The sequence below is a fragment of the Tyto alba genome, unplaced genomic scaffold (genome assembly GCF_018691265.1).
Source record: "Tyto alba isolate M040663 unplaced genomic scaffold, T.alba_DEE_v4.0 Super-Scaffold_12, whole genome shotgun sequence".
Classification (NCBI taxonomy): domain Eukaryota; kingdom Metazoa; phylum Chordata; class Aves; order Strigiformes; family Tytonidae; genus Tyto; species Tyto alba.
The window spans coordinates 2,283,838-2,302,237 of record NW_024881274.1 but is presented as its reverse complement, the minus strand read 5'-3'; the positions used below and the strand labels follow the sequence as shown (position 1 = coordinate 2,302,237).

Sequence of the window (18,400 nt, the reverse complement as noted above, 5' to 3'; positions counted from 1 at the left end):
GGGGTGTGAGCAGCGGCTGAAGCCCTTGGCACAGGGCGGGCAGCCGTAGGGCTGCTCACCGGTGTGCCGGTGCCTGGTGAGGTCGGAGCAGCGGAGGGAAAACCACAGCCACTGAGCTGGTTGTCCAGTGCCTGGGCGCTCACCGGGGGGGTCTGTGCTGGTGGGGGAGGGCAGGGAACACTGGCCCTGCACACCTCCTGCAAGCCGGGCACTCCCGTGGGCTCCCGGCGGGCCAGGGCTGGAGGACAAGTGCTGCCCACAGCAGGAGAAATCTGGCAGCCTCCACGCCAAGCAGGGGGGGCTGTGGCGAGGCAGAGAGCTCTTCACCACCCCACCAGGTCCTCCTCCAGGACTCTGATGGGTTTGGGGGGGGCATCACCCTGCCCACTGCAGTCCTCCTTGCAGCCGGACGGGGAACCTCAGCCTGGCTCCTCCAACCAAGGTTTCAGAGGGGCTGGGATGCCTCTGGCTGTCCTGACAGCTTCCCCACAAGCCGGGGCGGGGGCTGTTTTGGGGCTCTCTGGTGCCCCATTGGGGCCCTGCTGGCATGCCCAGGCTGGGTCCTGCTCCGAGCTCCCTCTGGGCACCAAGAAGGTGCCCCATGCACCCGCTGTCACTGCACTGCCGTCCCAAGGAGGCATCTCTTCCATCACCATCCCAGGCCCACTGCCCACTGAAACAGAAACACACTCATGGAGGAAAGGATGGCCAAGAGGAAACCTGCAGCAGCCTGCCCCAGCGTGTCCCTGCTCCGACAGCATTTATCTCTGCCCCTGGGGCCCTTCATAGTCCTCTGGAACTACCAGACTCTCCTTTCCTGCTTCAGCTCCTTCACCAGCTCCCGCAGCATCTTCTCCACCTGGCTCCAGCAGACGGTTTGCAGGATGACCTTCAGCTGCTTCCAGAAATCAGGCAGAGAGAGCCCCAGGCATGAGGGGGCTGTTGCCAGACCCTGCAGCGGCTCCGGCTGCCCCTGGAGAGGCTTTGGGTCTGCATCTGCAAAGCATCGGAGGCGATGATGCTGGGGAAGGGATGCTAACAGAGCTCCTGCTGCTCCCCAGGTGGGTCGCTCCTCCACAGGGCTGTCACTTCCCTGTGCCCAGCCACCACTAGGCTCAGAGCACACCAGTGACAATAGGACAGTGGTACAGGTACAAAACGCCATGTGACAGCAAACAGAGAGAGATTTTTCCTTGCTCATCCCCACCACAAGTGCCAGGAGCTAGAGGCAGCTCAGGACGGGGCAGAGGCTGTTGTTCCCTGAGCATGGTATAACACACCTCTGCTGGGCACAGCACAGACAAGTTTTGGCAGAGATTTATTAACTTGCAGCAGCTCTGTGTGGTCCTGTAAAACACCCGGGCCTGCTTTGGGCTGTGAAAATGGCAGTGCTGTCCTCTGAAATGCCTGTGAGAGGCCAAGAAGAGGCACAAACCAGGGATAATAACTGCCACCACGTCCCTTCTGCTGGCCAACTCACTGTGCAGCAAGCTTCGGCGCCTGGGGGGCTCGGCCAGGGCAGCTCTGTGAGACCAGCTGGTGGTGATCTAGCAGAAAACAGAGGGGGGATTAGGAACTCGCACAGAAATTACAAAGGTTTCTCGTTCGCAGCTACCCTCCTATGAAAGGAAGGGCACCACTGATAAAACCTCCGCAGGAGCCTCCTCCTCTGCTTCAGCACAAAACCAGCCGCCACCTCAAGCCAGCAGTCAGCCCTCGCAAAACCCCGAGACGATGCCCAGCCACGGGTACCGCTCACTGAGCATCTCGTCCTGGCTCCCCAGACACTGTGACGCTGTGGAAGGGACAAATGACACATGCTGAGGCCAGCCCCGGCTGCTTTTCATGGTAGAAGGGAGCTGGGACACGGCAGCGGTGGCAGAGCTGTCCCTGCAGGTTGCAGTGACGGCGGGGGGGGGTGGGGGGTTACACCCCAGCCGTGTCCAAAGCCCCAGGAAAGTTAGTCACGGTCACTGCTGTGGCCTGAAAGCGCAGAGTCACCACGGGACCTATAGCTGGAGGAGCTCCGGCAGGGCGGGGAGGCGGCCAAAGCCCAGCCGGTGCCGAGGCTGCCGGGTCCTTACCCACGCAGATGGTCACCCGGCTGTCCTGCCCCGCGGCGTGGGGCCCAGCTCCGGCCTCCCTGCGCCTGCGAGGGGAGGGATCGGGGTTCGGAACGAGGGACCCCGGCAGCGACCTGCTCCGCCCTGCCCCACATCGCCGCCGGGGGGGGGCGTGGCGGGGCGTGGCCGCCAGCGTTTTCCCGCCACCGCCCCGGGAAGCCGTGCCCGGCCCTGCGGCGCCCCCTGGCGGCCGCGCTGCGCAGCCGACTCTGCTCCCCCCCCCCCCCCCCACCACGGGGCTCCCCCGGGTCCTGCCTTCCACCCCTCCGACTCCTGCACACGCGTGTGCCAGCGCCCCCCGCGCCTGCACACACACACCCACACACACACCCCCCGCCTCGCCCCACGCGAGCGCGGACACGCTCAGGCCCTCACACCCACCCACCCACCCACCCGCACACGCGTGTGCCTGCACACCCCGCGCGTGCCCTCACACGGTTGCCCGGGCACGCGTGTGCCTTCACCCTCACGCCCGCGAACGCAGGTGCCGTCTCACCCACGCTTTCACACCCGCTCACCCACGCCACGCCTGCACGGACAGGGACACCCGCACCCTGCCTGCCTGCGCGCTCACGCGTGCGAGCGCACAGGAACCCGCGAACCCGCGCCCACGCCCACGCCCGCGCCCGCTGCACACGCCAGCACCCACGCTGGCACACCCACCCGCCCCCTCCCCACAACACCCCAACTCCGCCGGGGGGGGAGGCGGGGCCACGGCGGGGGGGTGGAGCCTCTCGGTGGAGGGCGGGGCTTTACCCGGGAGGGCGGGGACGCGGCGCAGGGGGCGGGGCGTGCCAGGGGAGGGGCCAGCGGGCGCCGCGCGCTGACTCTGTCTCCGGGCGCCGCCGCCGCTTCCGAGTAAACAGCGGCCCCCCCCCCCCCCCCCCCCCCCCCGCCATGGCCGGCCGCGGCGCCTTCCCGCTCAGCCCGCTGCCCCCCGCCGCCGCCCCGCCGCCCCCGGGGCCCGGACCCGCCATCCTGCGGGGCCCCAGCCCGGCTCCGGCCGCTGCCGCCGCTCCGGGCTACCGCCCCATGGGCCCGGCCGCCGCGCAGTACCAGGTGAGGCGGCCTGGGGGGGGGTGAGGGTTGGGGTGGGTGTGAGGGGAGCCGGGGGGGGGGGGGAGTGTTCGAGGAAGCCGCCTCAGGGTCCCGCCGCCTCGGCCGGAGCCGCCCGGGGATGGAGGGCGCCGAGCCGGCCGTTGGGGCCTTCCCTGCGCCTCGGGGCCCGCGGCGGGCCGGGGCAGCGGCTGCCGGGCCTCCGCCAGCCCCCGACGTCACCCCGGGGGGGGGGGGGGTCCCCCTCACCCAGGGGTCCAGGCTGCACCGCTACCCCCGCCTTCAATCCCGGAGAGCGTAATTTTGCTGCCATTTTTAGTTAGGATACTTCCAATCTCTCCGCTTTGCCGTGCTCTCGCTTTCCACTTTCTCAAAAAAACACCCGTAAAAGTTACAGCCGCGTCGTCGAGCGCGTCCCCTGCACCGCAGCGATGGTCGGTGACAGCCCAGCGTGCTGAGCTCGGCATCTGCTGGGGCACCGGAGCCGAGGAAGCGTGAACCGCTCCGGCTCCGCAGCCATTTCCCGTATCACGGAGCTGCCCTGAAACCTCTTTATCTGCGTCTTTGGCAAAGGTGACCGTTTGGGGTTGGGGGTGCTTGGCTTTAAGAAGCTGAGGAGACGGTTAAGTGGTGGATGAGGAGAGCCCGCACTTGCTTATGTTGGGGGGAAAGTAAGTCTGAACAAGAAGCAGCCCTTAAGAAGCAAAAGAAATTTTCCAGCTTGGACATACCTTCTAAAAAGTATATTCTGACACATTCAAGTTTCTGCCTCCCCCTTGCACACAGAGCTTGGCAGTTCACTCGTACGCGCAGGGTCATTATTTTGGTTCTTAGTTTTCTGGTGTAAGCACAGTCTTCCAGGCAGGCCTGAAATGGAGGAGCCCAGTTGTGCAACACGTTCTCATCTGCCGCTGATCGCCTCCTCCAGAGCTGCCACCTTATTTGCATGAATTAAAACTTGAGAAATAAATCAAGCCGAGGGAATTTCCAGTTTGTAAGCTTCATTAATAGAAGATGAGGAAACAACTGTAGCCTTAAAAACACCAAAAAGCCTGGGGCTGAAAACTGAGATGGCGCAGCCAAGGCTGGTCTGTGCGTGAATTGGAGGGTAACTCGACTCGGAGGCGTTTTGGGCCGAACGGGCGCTCGATCGTTTGATCGTTTGCCCTGACCTTCGGTGCGGCAGGTTGCAAAATCTAGCCAGGAGCCGCTCGCCGCTGCGGGTAAAGAAGCTGACATATGCTTGCTTTTTCCTCCCGTGGGGGGTAGCAGGCGTTGGGAGCACACGGCCGGCGTAGGGCGATGCACACCGAGTGTGACCTCGAGTGTGTCACCGCGGTACCTGGCAAGCCAGTGCCGGAGCTGGCTGGGTCGGCGGGGCCGGTTGAGCCCCGGGGCTGGCGCCTGGCAGGGCTGCCTGCGCCTGGGAGGGGAGAGCGGGCAGGGTGCAGAGGGTCTGCCCTTTGTTTTGCAAGTCCCAGGCTGGGGAAAGCAGCCCCTCCCTTCCTGGTGGCCATCCCTGCCGTAGCCCGAGGACTTCTCTGCTCTGTTACGTCCTGGTTTAATGAAGAACTTAATTATTTGGGGACTAGGACACACAACAGGCCTCAGCCACCACAGCAAGTGCTTAGGAGCACCTTAATCACTGGATTATTGAACATATGCTCATCCTTTTGACATCCTTGCGTGCCTGCTGGTTATTTACTAGCAGCTCAAGCTGGGAATTCAAGAGGATAATTTCTCTTGGGACTGATTTGGGACCCTTTTGGGAGCTGATGTTTCCCGAGCAACCAGGTGCCAGTGCCATGCCCAGAGCAGGAGATGTTTTTTTTCCAGGAGGAGGATGATCAGCTGAGCTGTCAGGCTGCTTGGTGGTGGGTCTGTGGGCAGAGCCCCCATCCCAGTCCCTGTGCTGGTGGCATCACGGATGCCGAGGCTGAATCCCAGCCCCCAGCGTCCAGGTTGTGCTGGCTGGTGTAGATTGCACAAGAAGGAGCTTTTCTTCTGTTTATTCAGGTGCCAGCTTCAGGCTTAGGAGAGTTTTTCCCAAGTTATCGTGTTGATGCTGTGGCAGGCAGCAGGGTTGGCTCTGTGTGGTGGAGACAGGACTGTGCAAAGCAGTGCTCCGGCTTCCAAGTTACCCCGTGCTGATGCCTCGCTGGTACGCACCGGAGGCAAACAGCAGTGTTTGTTAGGTGCCCCATTAAAGGGGTTTCATTGCTACTTGCGAGAAGGAGCCTGGTTTCCATGGGACAGGAGGGCTGCTGCAGTCCAAGCAGTGCCTAACCCTGAAAGCAGCTGCAGGTTGGTGGCTTTTGTGGCATCCCTAGGCAGGTGGTGGTGTGAAGGAAAGCAGAGTCATGCTTCGTGGGAAAACCCATCCGGGCAGCCGGGATGGAGGAGCCAGAGAAGTGTGGGTTGCTGATGTGGAGCCAGGTGAAAGATAGAATGGGCTGCACATGTTGGAGAGGGTGCAGTGCAGCACTTGAGAGCACCCAATCTTCTTGGGAGCAGAGGAAAACAGCGTTCCTGCTCATCGAGTGACTGCAATTGGCTTGGAGGGGGCCTGGGGACAACAGCCAGGGCTGGAGCTGGACCAGAAGGCTCCACAGAAAGCTGTGATGCTGCTTGGGCTGGGTGACCCCACCCTTCCCAGGGGAGATGGTTTCCAAGGCAGGTTTCATCATAGACTCTGAGCCTTGAGTTAATTTAAGTCATGATACAAAGCAGATGAACGCTGTCCTCTTGGAACAAGAGGGAGGAAGACAACAACGGAGACCACAGCACCCTTCATTTCTCTTGAGGAAATGCGACAGTGAAGTTCTAGAACATCTCCAGAACTTGCTGTTGAAGGCCCTCACTCTTCTTCCACAGGACCTTCTCAGGAGCTCCCGGAGCCATTACTTGGACAGTTTAGCACTTCAGCAGCACCAAAGGCAGTGTTTTATGCCAGGCACCTATCTTTGCTGTTCCCATGTGTGCCTTCACGCTGTGTTAGCAGCTGCTGGAGTTTCTCTTTCAAGCGGGAACCCAACACCTTTGTTCCGTGTTCCTGCTTGAGTTAATGCCCGTGTTATGATTTCAATCCCCGTGGCCTTTCTTTTCTCTGACCTGTAACATCTGCGGCTTCAGATGTGAGGCCACGGACAGGCAGGTCTGTCTGGACCCAGACATCTCCGCCGGTGCTTGAAACATTGCCAGCATGTGTCCTAAATCTGCTCAGCAGCTTTGCCTGTTGCTTTGCTCTTCTTGCTTTGATTTACTACTTCCTCATCTACGTTTTTTAGCTGAGAAGCAGTCTGACTCCTGGAGCTCCTCCTGCATCAAAATATGGCAGGTCTTCCAAACATGATGAGCTGCGTTGGGGCAATCTGGGGGCTTGCTGGGAACGAGGAGCTGCATGAGAGCTTGCAGTGTACACCGGATTCTCAATAACACCACCGCCCCGCAGATGAAGATCTCTGCCAGCATGAACTCAGGCTCTTCCTGGCACCCTCCCAAGAGGGATTTGCTGTCAGATAAGAATGAACAAAGAGGGGGGAAAGCACCCTTTTGGGGTGTGCTGGAGAGGGGAGCTCAGTTGGTCCCGATCTGTGCAAAGCCCTGGGTTGTGCGGTGGCTTTAGGCAGCCAAGCTCTCCTTGAGACCAGCCTGGCGTGGAGCTCAAATCCAGTTTGAACAGGGTTTGCTTCTGCATCTGTCCTAATGGGAAGCGCTGCCGTCCAGGCATGCGGGGAGCAACTTGCAGGAAGAGCTGTCGTCGCCTGGCGTCTGTCCAGGGCTCTGCTCCCAAAGCCCCGGGCAAGGATGCATGTGGGTTCTCGCTCCCTGACTGTTAGTATGTACAAAGTTGGATTGCGCCTTTCTGGATGGAGCAAACCAGGACGTGTGTCGGGAAGAGCCTTTCCCCCTCACTGGGGAGATGCAGGAAAGAGCTGTGGTCTTGGAAGGAAGATGAAGAGAGGCTCTCGAGCTGTTTTCTGAACTGCTGCTTTTCTTCAAGCTCGCTCTCCAGCCCAGCTCTTTCTTGCAGATCCGTCCTGCGATTTATTGCTCCCCTTGTTTTTCCTTTCTGCTACTAGCCTCCAGTTTCTGGCCTGCCCTTCCTCAAGAAGGGGCCTTTGGCAGGCAGGGATGCTGCTGTCACGCCAATGAACGTCCATCGGGAAGCCTTCCAGCCTCCCGTTGGATTCAACTGAAGCTTTCTCTCAACAGAGCTCCCCAAACGCGAGTGGCCTCTGCATTGACCTGGGATGAACCACTAAACCACAGCCAGTCCCATTCGTTCCTTCAGCTTTGGCAGGGAACAGAAGCAAGCTGTTTTCTGTCCCATTTCCAAATGGCTCCGCTCGCTCTCCGCAGGGGAGGCTGGACAAGGTCCAGCTTGCTCCTCAGGACCGAGCTTGCGAGGTTTGCCCTTTGCCCACCCCACTGGCAGGGGCGGTGGGGCAGGGAGAGGAGGACCGGGCAGTACCCGGAGGGGATGGGGCAGCAGCACTGGCCTGCGTGAAGAGGGGTAGTCAGAGGGACAAGGGGTGTTAGACAAGAATGAGCTAAGGAAGATCTCCTTGGTTTGACCTGGTGTAATAAAAGTTCCTGAATTTAAGCCCTCTTGCATCCTGCTAATTTCCAGGGCTTCCAAAAGGGGATGGAGGCAGGCGTCACCCCACTGGGGCTGTAATGCTGCTTTGTGGCTTAGCCAGAGATTTAAGGCCGTGCCATGCTTGCCTGAGTTGAGTCTTAGGAGGCTGCAGCCTTTGGGCAGGAGGCAAGGGGGGTGAGGCTCCCCCAGACAGGGATACAGGCACTGGTTGAACACAAGGCAGAAGCTGGCCCTGCTTTGCTGAGAGGCTTCTCTGTTAGCAATTTGCAAATCTTGAGGGTAAACTGAGGGGGGAAAAAAATATCCATGTGGAGGATTCTGCCTTCCCTTTTTCTGTTCATCCAAGTGATCAAATTCAGGTCCCTGGTGGGCTGGAACTCGCCCCCCTGGCAGCTTAGCTGTGGCTGATGGTTCTCAGATGTTTGTGGAGGTGACGTTAACATCTCAAGTATGACAGATCTGTTCATCCTTGTGCTGAACCTCTCCCTACCAACAAAATTGTCTCATCTTCTTGCAACCGAGCAGTCTCTCGCCCTCTGAAGAGCAGATGGACATGCAGGAGACCTTGCACAAGGTGCTATCGCAGAAGTGGAGTTGTCAAGGACTCTCTCAACCAACTTCAGCCAGCCTCCAAATCTCATGTTTCAGGGATAGATCAGAAATGTGACCCATGGAGAGGCAGAGGGAGGTAGGAGACCTCAGGGCATGGTGGTCATGAGAGCTGCCCTGGCCAAAGGGTGGGAGCTGGTCATGGCTGTGTCCCCTCTTAGTCCAAGCAAGCTGCTGACAGCATTCCCCCGTCAGCATGTGTGGGGAAGGGGTTGCACTGTTGTATATTGCCATGTGGGGAACCTCCCTGACCCTCACACCGGTTTCCCTGTGGCACTGATCACTGTTGCCCACCTGGGCTTGAGAAACACCTGCAGGCAGGGGTTTCCCTAAAAGCCATCTGTCTTCTCCATGCTCCTGGTTGCTCTAGGGAGCTGCAGGTGACTGCTTGCAGCCTCAGCACTACGCAGCTTTTCTTGGGGCCCCCCAGTTTCTGATTCAAATTTTCATAGCTTCTTCTCATGGCTTATCTGTTCTCCAGAAGCCCTTGCAGGTGAGTCAGCACAGTTACGGGAGTGCAGTCCTTCTGTAGGCACGCTGTACTAGCAAACAGTATTTACCCAGTACCGGTGTGTTTTAATTCTGCAAAGGGAGTGGATCTTGGTGCTGCCTCTCCTCCCAGCCCTGCCATGGAGGATTTCCTGATAAACCTGTAGAAACTGGGTTCTTGCCTTGTGATTTTTGGCAAAAGAGGAGGTGCTACTGGCCACGGTCAGCTCTTGGCGGTGGCGGTGCAGTCCTTGTCACGAGGAGTTGCGCAAATGTGGCCGATCAAAAGGAGAGAAACATCTGGGGGCTGTTAGGAGGAAGAAACAGGCTCCTGCCTTGTAGCAAGGGCAGGTTAGTGAACTCAGGCTCTGGAGGTGCTGCTTCCAAGGAAGACTGAGCAAAGGTGGAGACAGTACTTGGTTGTGTAACAGGCTCAGCCCGTGCTTTGTCTGTGTGGTTTTGAACTTTGACGTGTGGCACTAATCCTGTGGCCCGCTGCTGCTTGACTTCCCAGCTGCAGTACGCTTCTCGATGCAGTGCCTGGTATGTTTTCAGGATCTCCCACTTGTGGAGACACCTGTGGCCTTGGGCTCCGGAGCGGGAGCAACTCAAGCTCTTGATTTTGTGTTTACCAGCTCTTCAGGGAGGGAGGTGAGTGTTTTGGCTCCAGCTGCCATCAAACCAACCCCCCCTGCCACAGCTCTGAGCCTGCCCATAAAAGCTGGGAAGGTGGTCTTGTGCTTCCAGCACTCCAGCACCCAGGGTTTGCGCTGAAATTAATGCCTGTATGCAGATAAGCTCATCAGCTCGCGGTGTTGCCTTGCTGGGCTCCTTTGGGATAACGAGGTGGTTTCGTTAGCTCTCTTCTGCGGCATGGCCGTGTGCCCTGGCTGGGCGGTGGGAGGGGAGCCGTGGGGGATGTTCTGGCACGTTGAGGAGCCTGCGGCAGGGGAGAAATGTTGCTCTGCTGGCTCAGTGGCTCTCCCAGCCTCACATCTTGGCAGCGGGGAGCTTGAGGATCAAAGGAGCCCGGGAGGCTGTTGGCTCGAACTGCTGGTGAAGCAGGCTGGAGCACTTAGGGGCGGCCAGCGGGTCGTGGGGTGCTGTGACCGATTGTCAGTGGTCCCAGGGGGATGCGTGGGACATAGACCCGGTGACACCTGCGAGCCAGCCGTGGGGGTGCTGGTTTGCTAAACTGCTCTGCTCCAGAGGATTCAGAGGGGCTGCGAGTGCTGCCCTGGGTCGGGACCCCTTGCAGGAGTGGTTAGATATTGTGATGTGGCTTGTAAATGCCCTTTCTCGGTCCCTGGAGGGTGGGGGATGAGAGCTGCCTTGGAGGGGAGCTCTTGCCTTCAGCCCCTGCCCCCAGGGGCTCGCCTGCCTGCCGGCCTCATGACCAGTGCCATTAGGAAGTGGGATTGCCCCCGCTCCCCTCCCAGGCATTGCGGCTGCCAGCACTGCTGCTTTCCGGAGAGGAACCCATGGCACAACCCATGCCACAGCCCCTGATGCCCCGAGGGTGAAGGCTTTGCAGTCAATGACCCTCGTGACAGGGCCTCGTGATGCTCCGGGGCCGCTGTCTCCTGCTGCATGGTGGTGGCTCGGGGCCACGAGTGGCTTCGTCTCTGTGCTGGCTGGCAGGCCTGGGCTTCCCCTGCGGCCAGTGGCTTCTGCTCGTCCTGATTCTGCTTTTCTGTCACTCTTCCTGCAACAAGGAAGGCCGCAGCTCCTGAAGTCCTTCCCTTCTCCCTGCCCTGTGCCTCGCCTGCACCTCAGAGCCTTGGAAACCTCTCCCAGGGAAAAAGCGAGAGGGCAGATGGCATCCACTGGTGCCCCGCAAAGGTCAAGCTTCCCTTGAAACACCAGGCAGTGTTTAACGCACACGCTTTCTCTCTGCTTTTCCCCGCCAGCGCCCTGGGATGCCACCCGGCAGCAGGATGCCCATGGCAGGGCTACAGGTGGGACCGCCGGGGGCCCCCCCGTACGGAGCAGCCTCCCCGATGAGACCCGGCCTGCCGCAGTCGATGATGGACCCCTTCAGGAAGCGCCTGCTGACCCCCCAGGCACAGCCGCCACTGGCCACCCAGAGGAGAGGGTAAGGGGCCAGCATCTTCCCTCTCCGGGACAGGCACCCACAGCAGGCTGGAGCCAGGTGGTTTGACTCGCTTGGGTCCCAGTTGCACTTCAGCACAGAAACCCAGAGCTCCCCGAGGGGCAGGCTGCCTGCAGCGGGGCGGGAGCCGGCACGGCTTGCCTGCAGACACCCCCCAGCTGGTACCGCCAGCAGTGGGAGACCTGCCAGAGCTTGGGGCTGGGATGTTTTGCGATCATGGAGGTGGCGAAGCGGGGCAGAGATCACTCAGCTTGCAGCTTCCCCATGCTCTTGATCTCATTGCCAGTAACCGAAAAGCCTCGCTTCATGTATTTGTGCTTGCCAGAGGCCCCACCACTGGCTCCTCAGGGTCTTTTCCCTTCTCATACTGGCTCTGGCAGGCACAGACATGGGTGGAAATGGGGAACGGGGCTGGCGGGTTGTAGAGACGCTCCCCAGATCTGTGGTCTCAGTGGGACTCTGTTGGGGCTGGTCTCGTCAAGCCATGGGGCTCTGCCAGCAGCTCCTCTCTTGTTTACAACGCTGCTAATCCCTTTGCTCTGTTTCTGTTTTCCATGAGGGCTTCTGGATCACTGGTGGCTGTTTCTCAAGGCAGGGTCCCTTGGTCCCAATGAATCCTCGGGTCCTGTTCCCTGCCCTGGCTGTGTGGCAGCCGATGGCTCTGTGATCCCTCCGCAGGGCATCACCGCCTCTGCACAGCAGCCGCGCATCCCTTCGGTGCTCCAGAGCAAGCTGGGGATTAAGGACATGGGGCAGCTTGCCCCCCAGCAGGGCCATCAGCCACCGGATAAGGCTGCGGCTCCATCCCCAGGGGCTGGCTGTGTGGGATCAGCCACGCTCAGCTGGTCGAGCATCCTCGCTCCCGGCTGGCTGTGGATCAAGGGATCAGGAACTGCCAGCTGCTAATGGGTGGCCAGACCCTGCAGGGCAGGAAGCGTTTAATGCGGCAAGAAGAGCTCAAGGAAGTGTTTTGACCCACCTCTTAGCTAGGGCTGCCCTCCCGACGTGTCCTCCTGCTCGAGCAGCCATGGGACAGCCGGTGTACCTTGGACACCTCGTGATGGCAGCACGGACACCCACATTTGCTGCCCTGCTGCTTCACATGCTGCCAAGGGAAATGGACTTTCCTTTGCCCGCTGGACTCTGCCCCATCTCTTCTGTGTGCAGCAGAACAGGAGGAGAGCGTTTCCCTGTGTATCCAGTGTGAGCATGAATTTAATGGGGCAGCGGGGTGGGCTCAGGCTGACGGGGGGGCCAGGAGCCTGCAGCATGCAGGAGGGGAAGAGAGCCCAGGGCCCTGTGGTCTGACAGGGTACTGCAAGGCTGGAGAGAGCTAAAATGGCTCTGAGCAAGTCTGCAGCCATGCTGTGGCTCTGGAGGCCCCTCTGCTTCCTCTGCACATGATGATTTCAACCCCACTGTGGCAAGGTTGGTTTGGTTTAAGCTATTGTTAAGTGAGCTCCTGGAACTGGGCTTTAGTTGGTAGTGCTGGGAGAATTCAACGACCACTTCTAGAGAGGAAACTGAAGAGCACTGTCCTGCAGAGGTGGGCATGTCTGCAGCTACAGCTTTGCCTTGTACCAAGCTCTTCTTGCTGTATTAAATGCTTCCCGCCCTGCAGCACCTTCAGCAAGCAGCAGCAGCAAAGCAAACTGAACCCAGGGACTGGATTTTCTTCCCTAGCGATAGACTCTAGACATCCAACACCTTCCCCCCCGGAGTCATCTTGGCTTGCCCACAGGGGTATATTCTCTTACTCATTTGTTTTCCGGCACTGATCCAAGGTCTTGTGGTTTAGATGCTCTTACAGCCTTTCTTTTGCTCCCCTCCTGTGAGTCCAAAGTCCTTGTCACACAGAGCAGCCCTGAAAGGGGACCCGCTCCCCCAGACCTGTTCGCCGCAGCGGGAGCCTCAAGCATGCAGCAGCCTCTCACTGGGCCGGCAGCAAGATGTCCTGTGAGAGCTGCAATGTTGTCGGTTTTTGGTTTTGGTTTTTTTTTTTTTGCCTGTCTCTCTGCTTTTTGCAGGGTGAAAAGGAGGAAGATGGCTGACAAGGTTCTGCCACAAAGGGTGAGTGCTGCCTGGGGGCATGGGGAAGGAGTGGAGCTGCTGGAAGGAGGTGCTGCATCTGTGCTGCCTTCCCAGGGCAGCCAGGGTGATGAGATCCCCACGGGGAGGAGGATCCCACTCCCGCTGGACACTTCTGCTCAATCCCAAACCAACCTGGAAAATTTCTGTCTCTTCCTTGAGGGTGGCAGGAGAGGTTTGGGGTGTGCATAAGTTGGACAAGCAGGACATTGAGCAAGCAAGAAGCAGCAATGGCTTGGGGCAGACATCCTGGGAGGACCCTAAGCCTCTCCTGGGGGTCCCCTCTTGATAATCTAGGGTTAAATTACCTGCCTGGGACATGGGGCAGGCTGTTGGGCACAGTGACAGGCTCCAGACTGAGGTCTGCAGTACAGCTCTGTGATTTGGGGGCGAGCTTTGCAGAGCTGAAGTCTTTGTTTAAAATGAGAAATTGGTGCTGTCGTGACATACTTGTCGCTAGGTGACTCCTTGGCGTGTCAGCCCAGCACCAAGCAGTGCCGCTGGGGCTGGTGTGGGGGCTGCAGCCCCATCCCAGCACGCGAGGGATGGATCATGGCTGTTTGACAGATCCGGGAACTGGTCCCAGAATCCCAGGCCTACATGGACCTCCTCGCCTTTGAGCGCAAACTGGACCAGACCATCGCGCGGAAGAGGATGGAGATTCAGGAGGCCATTAAGAAACCGCTGACGGTGCGTGGCAGCCCTGGCTGGCTGGGAGGGCGAGCAGCCAGATGGGGTGGGTGCTGCCGTGGGGTGTTGGGAGCACCCTCTCACCCCAAGCTTTCCCTCCCCCTCCGTTTTCCCATTCCACAGCAAAAGCGGAAGCTGAGGATTTACATCTCTAACACGTTCACCCCAGCCAAAGAAGAAGGGGAGGGTGGCGAGCGCGTGGCCTCCTGGGAGCTACGCGTGGAGGGCAAACTGCTGGAGGATGTAAGGATACGGGCAGGGATGAACTGGTGGTGAGAGGAGCGCTGGTGCTGTGCTGAGGACTTGGCTGGGGCGGCTATGGCCCTCTGGGTGCTGGCGGAGGTGTTTGTGCTGGGGCCCTCCCTGGCTGGCGGGGTCAGGCCAAGTGTCTCCCGCTCTGTTTTGCAGCCGAGCAAGCAGAAGAGGAAGTTCTCCTCCTTTTTCAAGAGCCTCGTCATCGAGCTGGACAAAGAGCTGTACGGGCCAGACAACCACCTGGTGGAGGTGAGACGGGAGGCTCGCAGCCGCGCTGCGGGGCTGGCTCCACACCCCGGGCAGGCTGGGGAGGGGATCCTGGTGCTTACCCTGTGGGTGCTCAGCACCCCAGCCCAATGCCTGTCCCGCTGCCAGAGGGGGTTGAGTGAGGTGCTTTTGGGTGCTGGGGAGCAGTGCCAAGCCCTCCTTGTGGGGGGGGGACCACGCTGCTGTGCTTTCCAGGCTCAAGTTTACAGCTGCGTTTTCTTCCCTGGTGTACTGGCTGGTGGCCAGCATGATGTCTCCTGACAGCAACTGCTGCCCGCTCGGCTCTTAACCCCCTCTTGCCCACAAGTACACAGCTGGAGCTGAGAGGTGTGGGGCTGCAGTGAGGATGTGGCTCTGAGAGGCAGGTGGGGCAGCCCTGGGTCCCACAGATTTGCAGAAGTGAGGCCCAGGGTGGGCGATGATGCTGCAGAAAGGCTCAGCTCTCCATCGCAGCGCCAGGTGGGAAGAAGGGTCTGCCCTCTTGCCTCTCAACCTGCTGCCAAGCTGGAAGGTCCTCGGGGAGGCTAAACACTGCCTGGGAATGGGATCAGACCTTTTTTGGGTGCTCCTGCCTGGAGCAGGCTTTCCCTGCACCCAGCTCCTGCTTTTTCCCCCCAGGAAACGTTTATTTCTGTGGTGGGATTGAATCCCCTTCATACGTGGGATGGTTTGTGAGCAGCTCTGATGCACATCCCCTGCGGTGGCTGAGGCAGGATTGATCCCGCATTGATTCCAGGAGCTGTTTGAGCCCTTGACATCAAGTGCTCGGGGCTGTAACTCCCCCAGCCCGTCCAAACTCCCATCCACCTCTGGGCTGGAGGACGTCAAGCTGTACCTGTTGGACTGGGTGGGCTCTGGGCTGAAGCCCACTGGGGTCAGACTCCCAGGGGCTGCCCGGGGTGGGATCCAGGCTCTCTGCCCCTGCTAGACCCCTGCCCAGACAGAGCCCAAGCAGCGGCTGCAGACACGAAGCCTGTTAGTGGGTGGCTTATCGCGGTCCTGGAGTTGACTGGTGTCCCCTTGGTGTTTCGTAGTGGCACCGGCTGCCCACAACCCAGGAGACCGACGGCTTCCAAGTGAAGCGTCCCGGCGATGTCAATGTGAAATGCACTCTGCTGCTCATGCTGGATCACCAGGTAAAGGGCCCCGGGGCTGCGCGGGTGCCGGCCGTGCCCTGCTGCCCTTCCTCCAGCACAGCTTGTCTGTATGGGGCAGTCTGGGTCGGGGGGGGGGGGGGGGCAAATGGGTCTGGGCTGGGGCGGGGCTGTTGGGGGGCTGTGGGGAGAGAAAGGAGCAGAGAGAGCTCAGGGACCCGCAGCCTGTGGCGACGCCAGGGCCGTGTGGGGCACTGTGCTGAGGAGGGACCCTTCATCCCCTGCGTCCCTGCAGCCACCACAGTACAAACTGGACCCTCGCCTGGCCCGCCTGCTCGGGGTGCACACCCAGACCCGCGCCAGCATCATGCAGGCGCTCTGGCTCTACATCAAGCACAACAAGCTGCAGGACAGTCACGAGAAGGAGTACATCAACTGCAACCGCTACTTCCGCCAGGTCAGCCCTCGCCCCGCGGCACCAGCACGCTTTGCTGGGAGGAGAGCACCCCTCCCACCCCCTGTAAGGCCAGAAAAAAACATCTTTTCTGGCTCAACACACACTCCAGACTGCCCAGTCTCAACTTATGCCCATGGCTTGCATCCATCAGCTTGCCGTGCACAAACCATGGCTGCGTGATTTTTTTTTTTTTTTTTTTTTTGTCCCCCATTTTGCCTGACTGTTCCGTGAGGGGTGGGAGGAGGCCCAGCCACAGACAGCAAACGCTTCTCTTTGTCCTTCCAGATCTTTAACTGCGTCCGCATGCGCTTTTCTGAGATCCCCATGAAGCTGGCGGGGCTCCTACAGCACCCAGATCCCATCATCATCAACCACACCATCAGGTAGGGGCGGCTGGGGGGCAGGACCTGCAGGGGCTATGAGCTCTCCAGCCCCGAGCACAAGTCACATGGGAGGGGAAGCACCACCCAAACAAATTTAGGGGCTTCTTGGGGCAGCCAGGGGGGTATTTGTGTTGCTGTCAGGGGAGTCGATGCACCCCTACAGCAGGGTGGAGGCTGAGGAAGTGTGTTTGTGTGTCCCCAACACCCCCATCTCCTCCCAGCGTGGACCCCAATGACCAGAAGAAGACGGCCTGCTACGACATTGATGTGGAGGTGGACGATCCCTTGAAAGCTCAGATGAGCAACTTCCTGGCTTCCACCACCAACCAGCAGGAGATCGCCTCCCTGGATGCCAAGGTGGGGGCACCCAGCGGGGCTCAGCCAAGGCGGCACTTCCAGGCTGCACCCCAGACCTGGGGAGCGCTTGGTATCCTCTCCTGGGGGTCGGGGGGACACATGCACATGACACAGCTGCCTCCCACCCCTTTTTATCTCCTTAGATTCACGAGACCATCGAATCCATCAACCAGCTGAAGACTCAGCGTGATTTCATGCTGAGCTTCAGCAACAACCCACAGGATTTCATCCAGGAATGGATCAAATCCCAGAGGAGGGACCTCAAGGTAAAACCTTGGGGGCTGGGCAGAGTTGAGGGGCTGGGGAGGGTCTGGCCTTGGCACTCACCCTGTGTCCCCCCCCCTGTTCGGCTCAGATCATAACGGACGTGATCGGGAACCCCGAGGAGGAGCGGCGAGCCGAGTTCTACCAGCAGCCCTGGGCGCAGGAGGCTGTGGGCAGACACATCTTCGCCAAGGTGGGCTGGGGTTGGGGGGGTGCTGCAGCAGGTTGGGGTGGCAGCGGGGGGCGGGGTGGGTCCCCTCCACCTGCCTGACCACCCTCACTCTCCTCCAGGTGCAGCAGCGTCGGCAGGAACTGGAACAAGTGCTCGGGATCCGCCTCACCTAAGGGGCTGGCGGGGGCTCGGGAGCTCCTTCTCCTCTCCCTGCTGCCTGAGCCTGATGGTACTTCTTACTGGAATCAAATACAGCACTTGCACAAACCCTACGTGCCTGGAGGGATTCGGAGCCACTAGCACCCCTGGGCTCCCCTCGGCCGGGAAGCTCTAGCCCCAGGCAGAGCACAGCAGAGGGTCCCCGCTTCCCCCCAAAGTCCCGCCGCAGCCCTTCTGCTGCGTTAACGCCTCCTGCTTCTGCATCGTGCCGTTTGCCTTCCCCCCCCCACCCCCCCCCCCCCCCCACCCCGTAGTGCTGACCGACCGCAGCCCTCCCGCTCGCTCCCCTCCTCTGGCCAAAAGCCCTCCTGGAGTTGCTGCCCAGTGGGAAAAAGGGGGAGCCCCTGCCAGCCGCCCCGGAGCCGTGAAGGCAGGCCCGGCCCTGCCCCTCTTCAACCAAAGTTTTGTCATTCCAAATGCCAGCCCTCCCCCCTTTCCAAACCTCCCCTCCCCCCCGCTGGTGCCCGATGTTTTGCACTATTTTTGTGAACAGGTTTTATAAAAAAAGGAAGCGTTTTGTACAGTGGGTTTGTATTTGATTAATATATTGAGTTCCTCTTACTGCACTCATTGCCTCAATCTATGCAGTGGTTCGTGGTGTTCTCAGAGGGCGGCTTGGCCCGAGCTCTTCTTTTTATACGTAACCAAGTTTTTTAGAGTTAAGTTTCTGACAATCAGTTGATTACTCCACACACACCCCCACACCCCCCCCCGCTGTTTTATATAATTAGCGACTCATCTTGTGAGTGAGACTAGGTCTCAGGGGGGCAGAGGGGGAAGCTCTGCCCCAGGGAGCCTGCAGGCAGCCGGGTCACTGAGCACGGAGGGGGGGGGGGCACTGAGAGAACTGGAGCTACTGGGGAGGGAGGGGACCACAGTGCTGGGGACGGTGCCACCACCTGCCTGACCCGCTGAAGTGCCTTAACCCCGCTGGCCCCTGCCCGCAGGCTCCTCCTGGAGCAGCTCTGCCCCTCCGGGCACTCGCAGGCAGAGGGGAAGGGGGCGTTTACATATTCCCAGGGTGTACGGCTCAGGGGTGCCTGCTCTGCCTCTTGTGTAACCATTTTTTGTCTATTTTGGATATTTTCTAATAAAACCAGTTAGCAGCAGCTCTGTGTGTGTGTGTGTGTGTGCTGGAGCCCTGCAGCCCCTTTCCCCAAA

The 18,400-nt window shown here is 59.8% G+C and overlaps 1 protein-coding gene across 2 annotated transcripts; it reads left to right on the top strand.

Moving 5' to 3' along the window:
* The first annotated feature begins 3,048 nt into the window (after window positions 1-3,048).
* SMARCD2 (SWI/SNF related, matrix associated, actin dependent regulator of chromatin, subfamily d, member 2) lies at window positions 3,049-18,348 on the top strand. 2 transcript variants are annotated; one of them, XM_042787048.1, is made up of 13 exons: window positions 3,049-3,182; window positions 10,791-10,975; window positions 13,021-13,063; window positions 13,649-13,771; window positions 13,895-14,014; window positions 14,180-14,275; window positions 15,328-15,429; window positions 15,683-15,844; window positions 16,130-16,227; window positions 16,449-16,584; window positions 16,728-16,850; window positions 16,940-17,041; window positions 17,140-18,348. In XM_042787048.1, the coding sequence occupies exons 1-13, from the start codon at window positions 3,156-3,158 to the stop codon at window positions 17,191-17,193; spliced, it is 1,371 nt and encodes a 456-aa protein (XP_042642982.1). In that variant the 5' UTR covers window positions 3,049-3,155; the 3' UTR covers window positions 17,194-18,348. The 2 variants fall into 2 exon arrangements, with proteins under 2 accessions (XP_042642982.1, XP_032862221.1); XM_033006330.2 differs by lacking the exon at window positions 3,049-3,182 and adding an exon at window positions 9,442-9,531.
* The last annotated feature ends 52 nt before the right edge of the window (window positions 18,349-18,400 follow it).

Excerpts from the sequence above, each read along its gene's own strand:
- SMARCD2 (XM_042787048.1), top strand. The coding sequence starts at position 3,156 with ATGGGCCCGGCCGCCGCGCAGTACCAG. Across the intron at positions 14,276-15,327 it reads CAGACAACCACCTGGTGGAG|TGGCACCGGCTGCCCACAAC; the intron begins GTGAGACGGGAG and ends GGTGTTTCGTAG. Across the intron at positions 15,845-16,129 it reads GCAACCGCTACTTCCGCCAG|ATCTTTAACTGCGTCCGCAT; the intron begins GTCAGCCCTCGC and ends TTGTCCTTCCAG.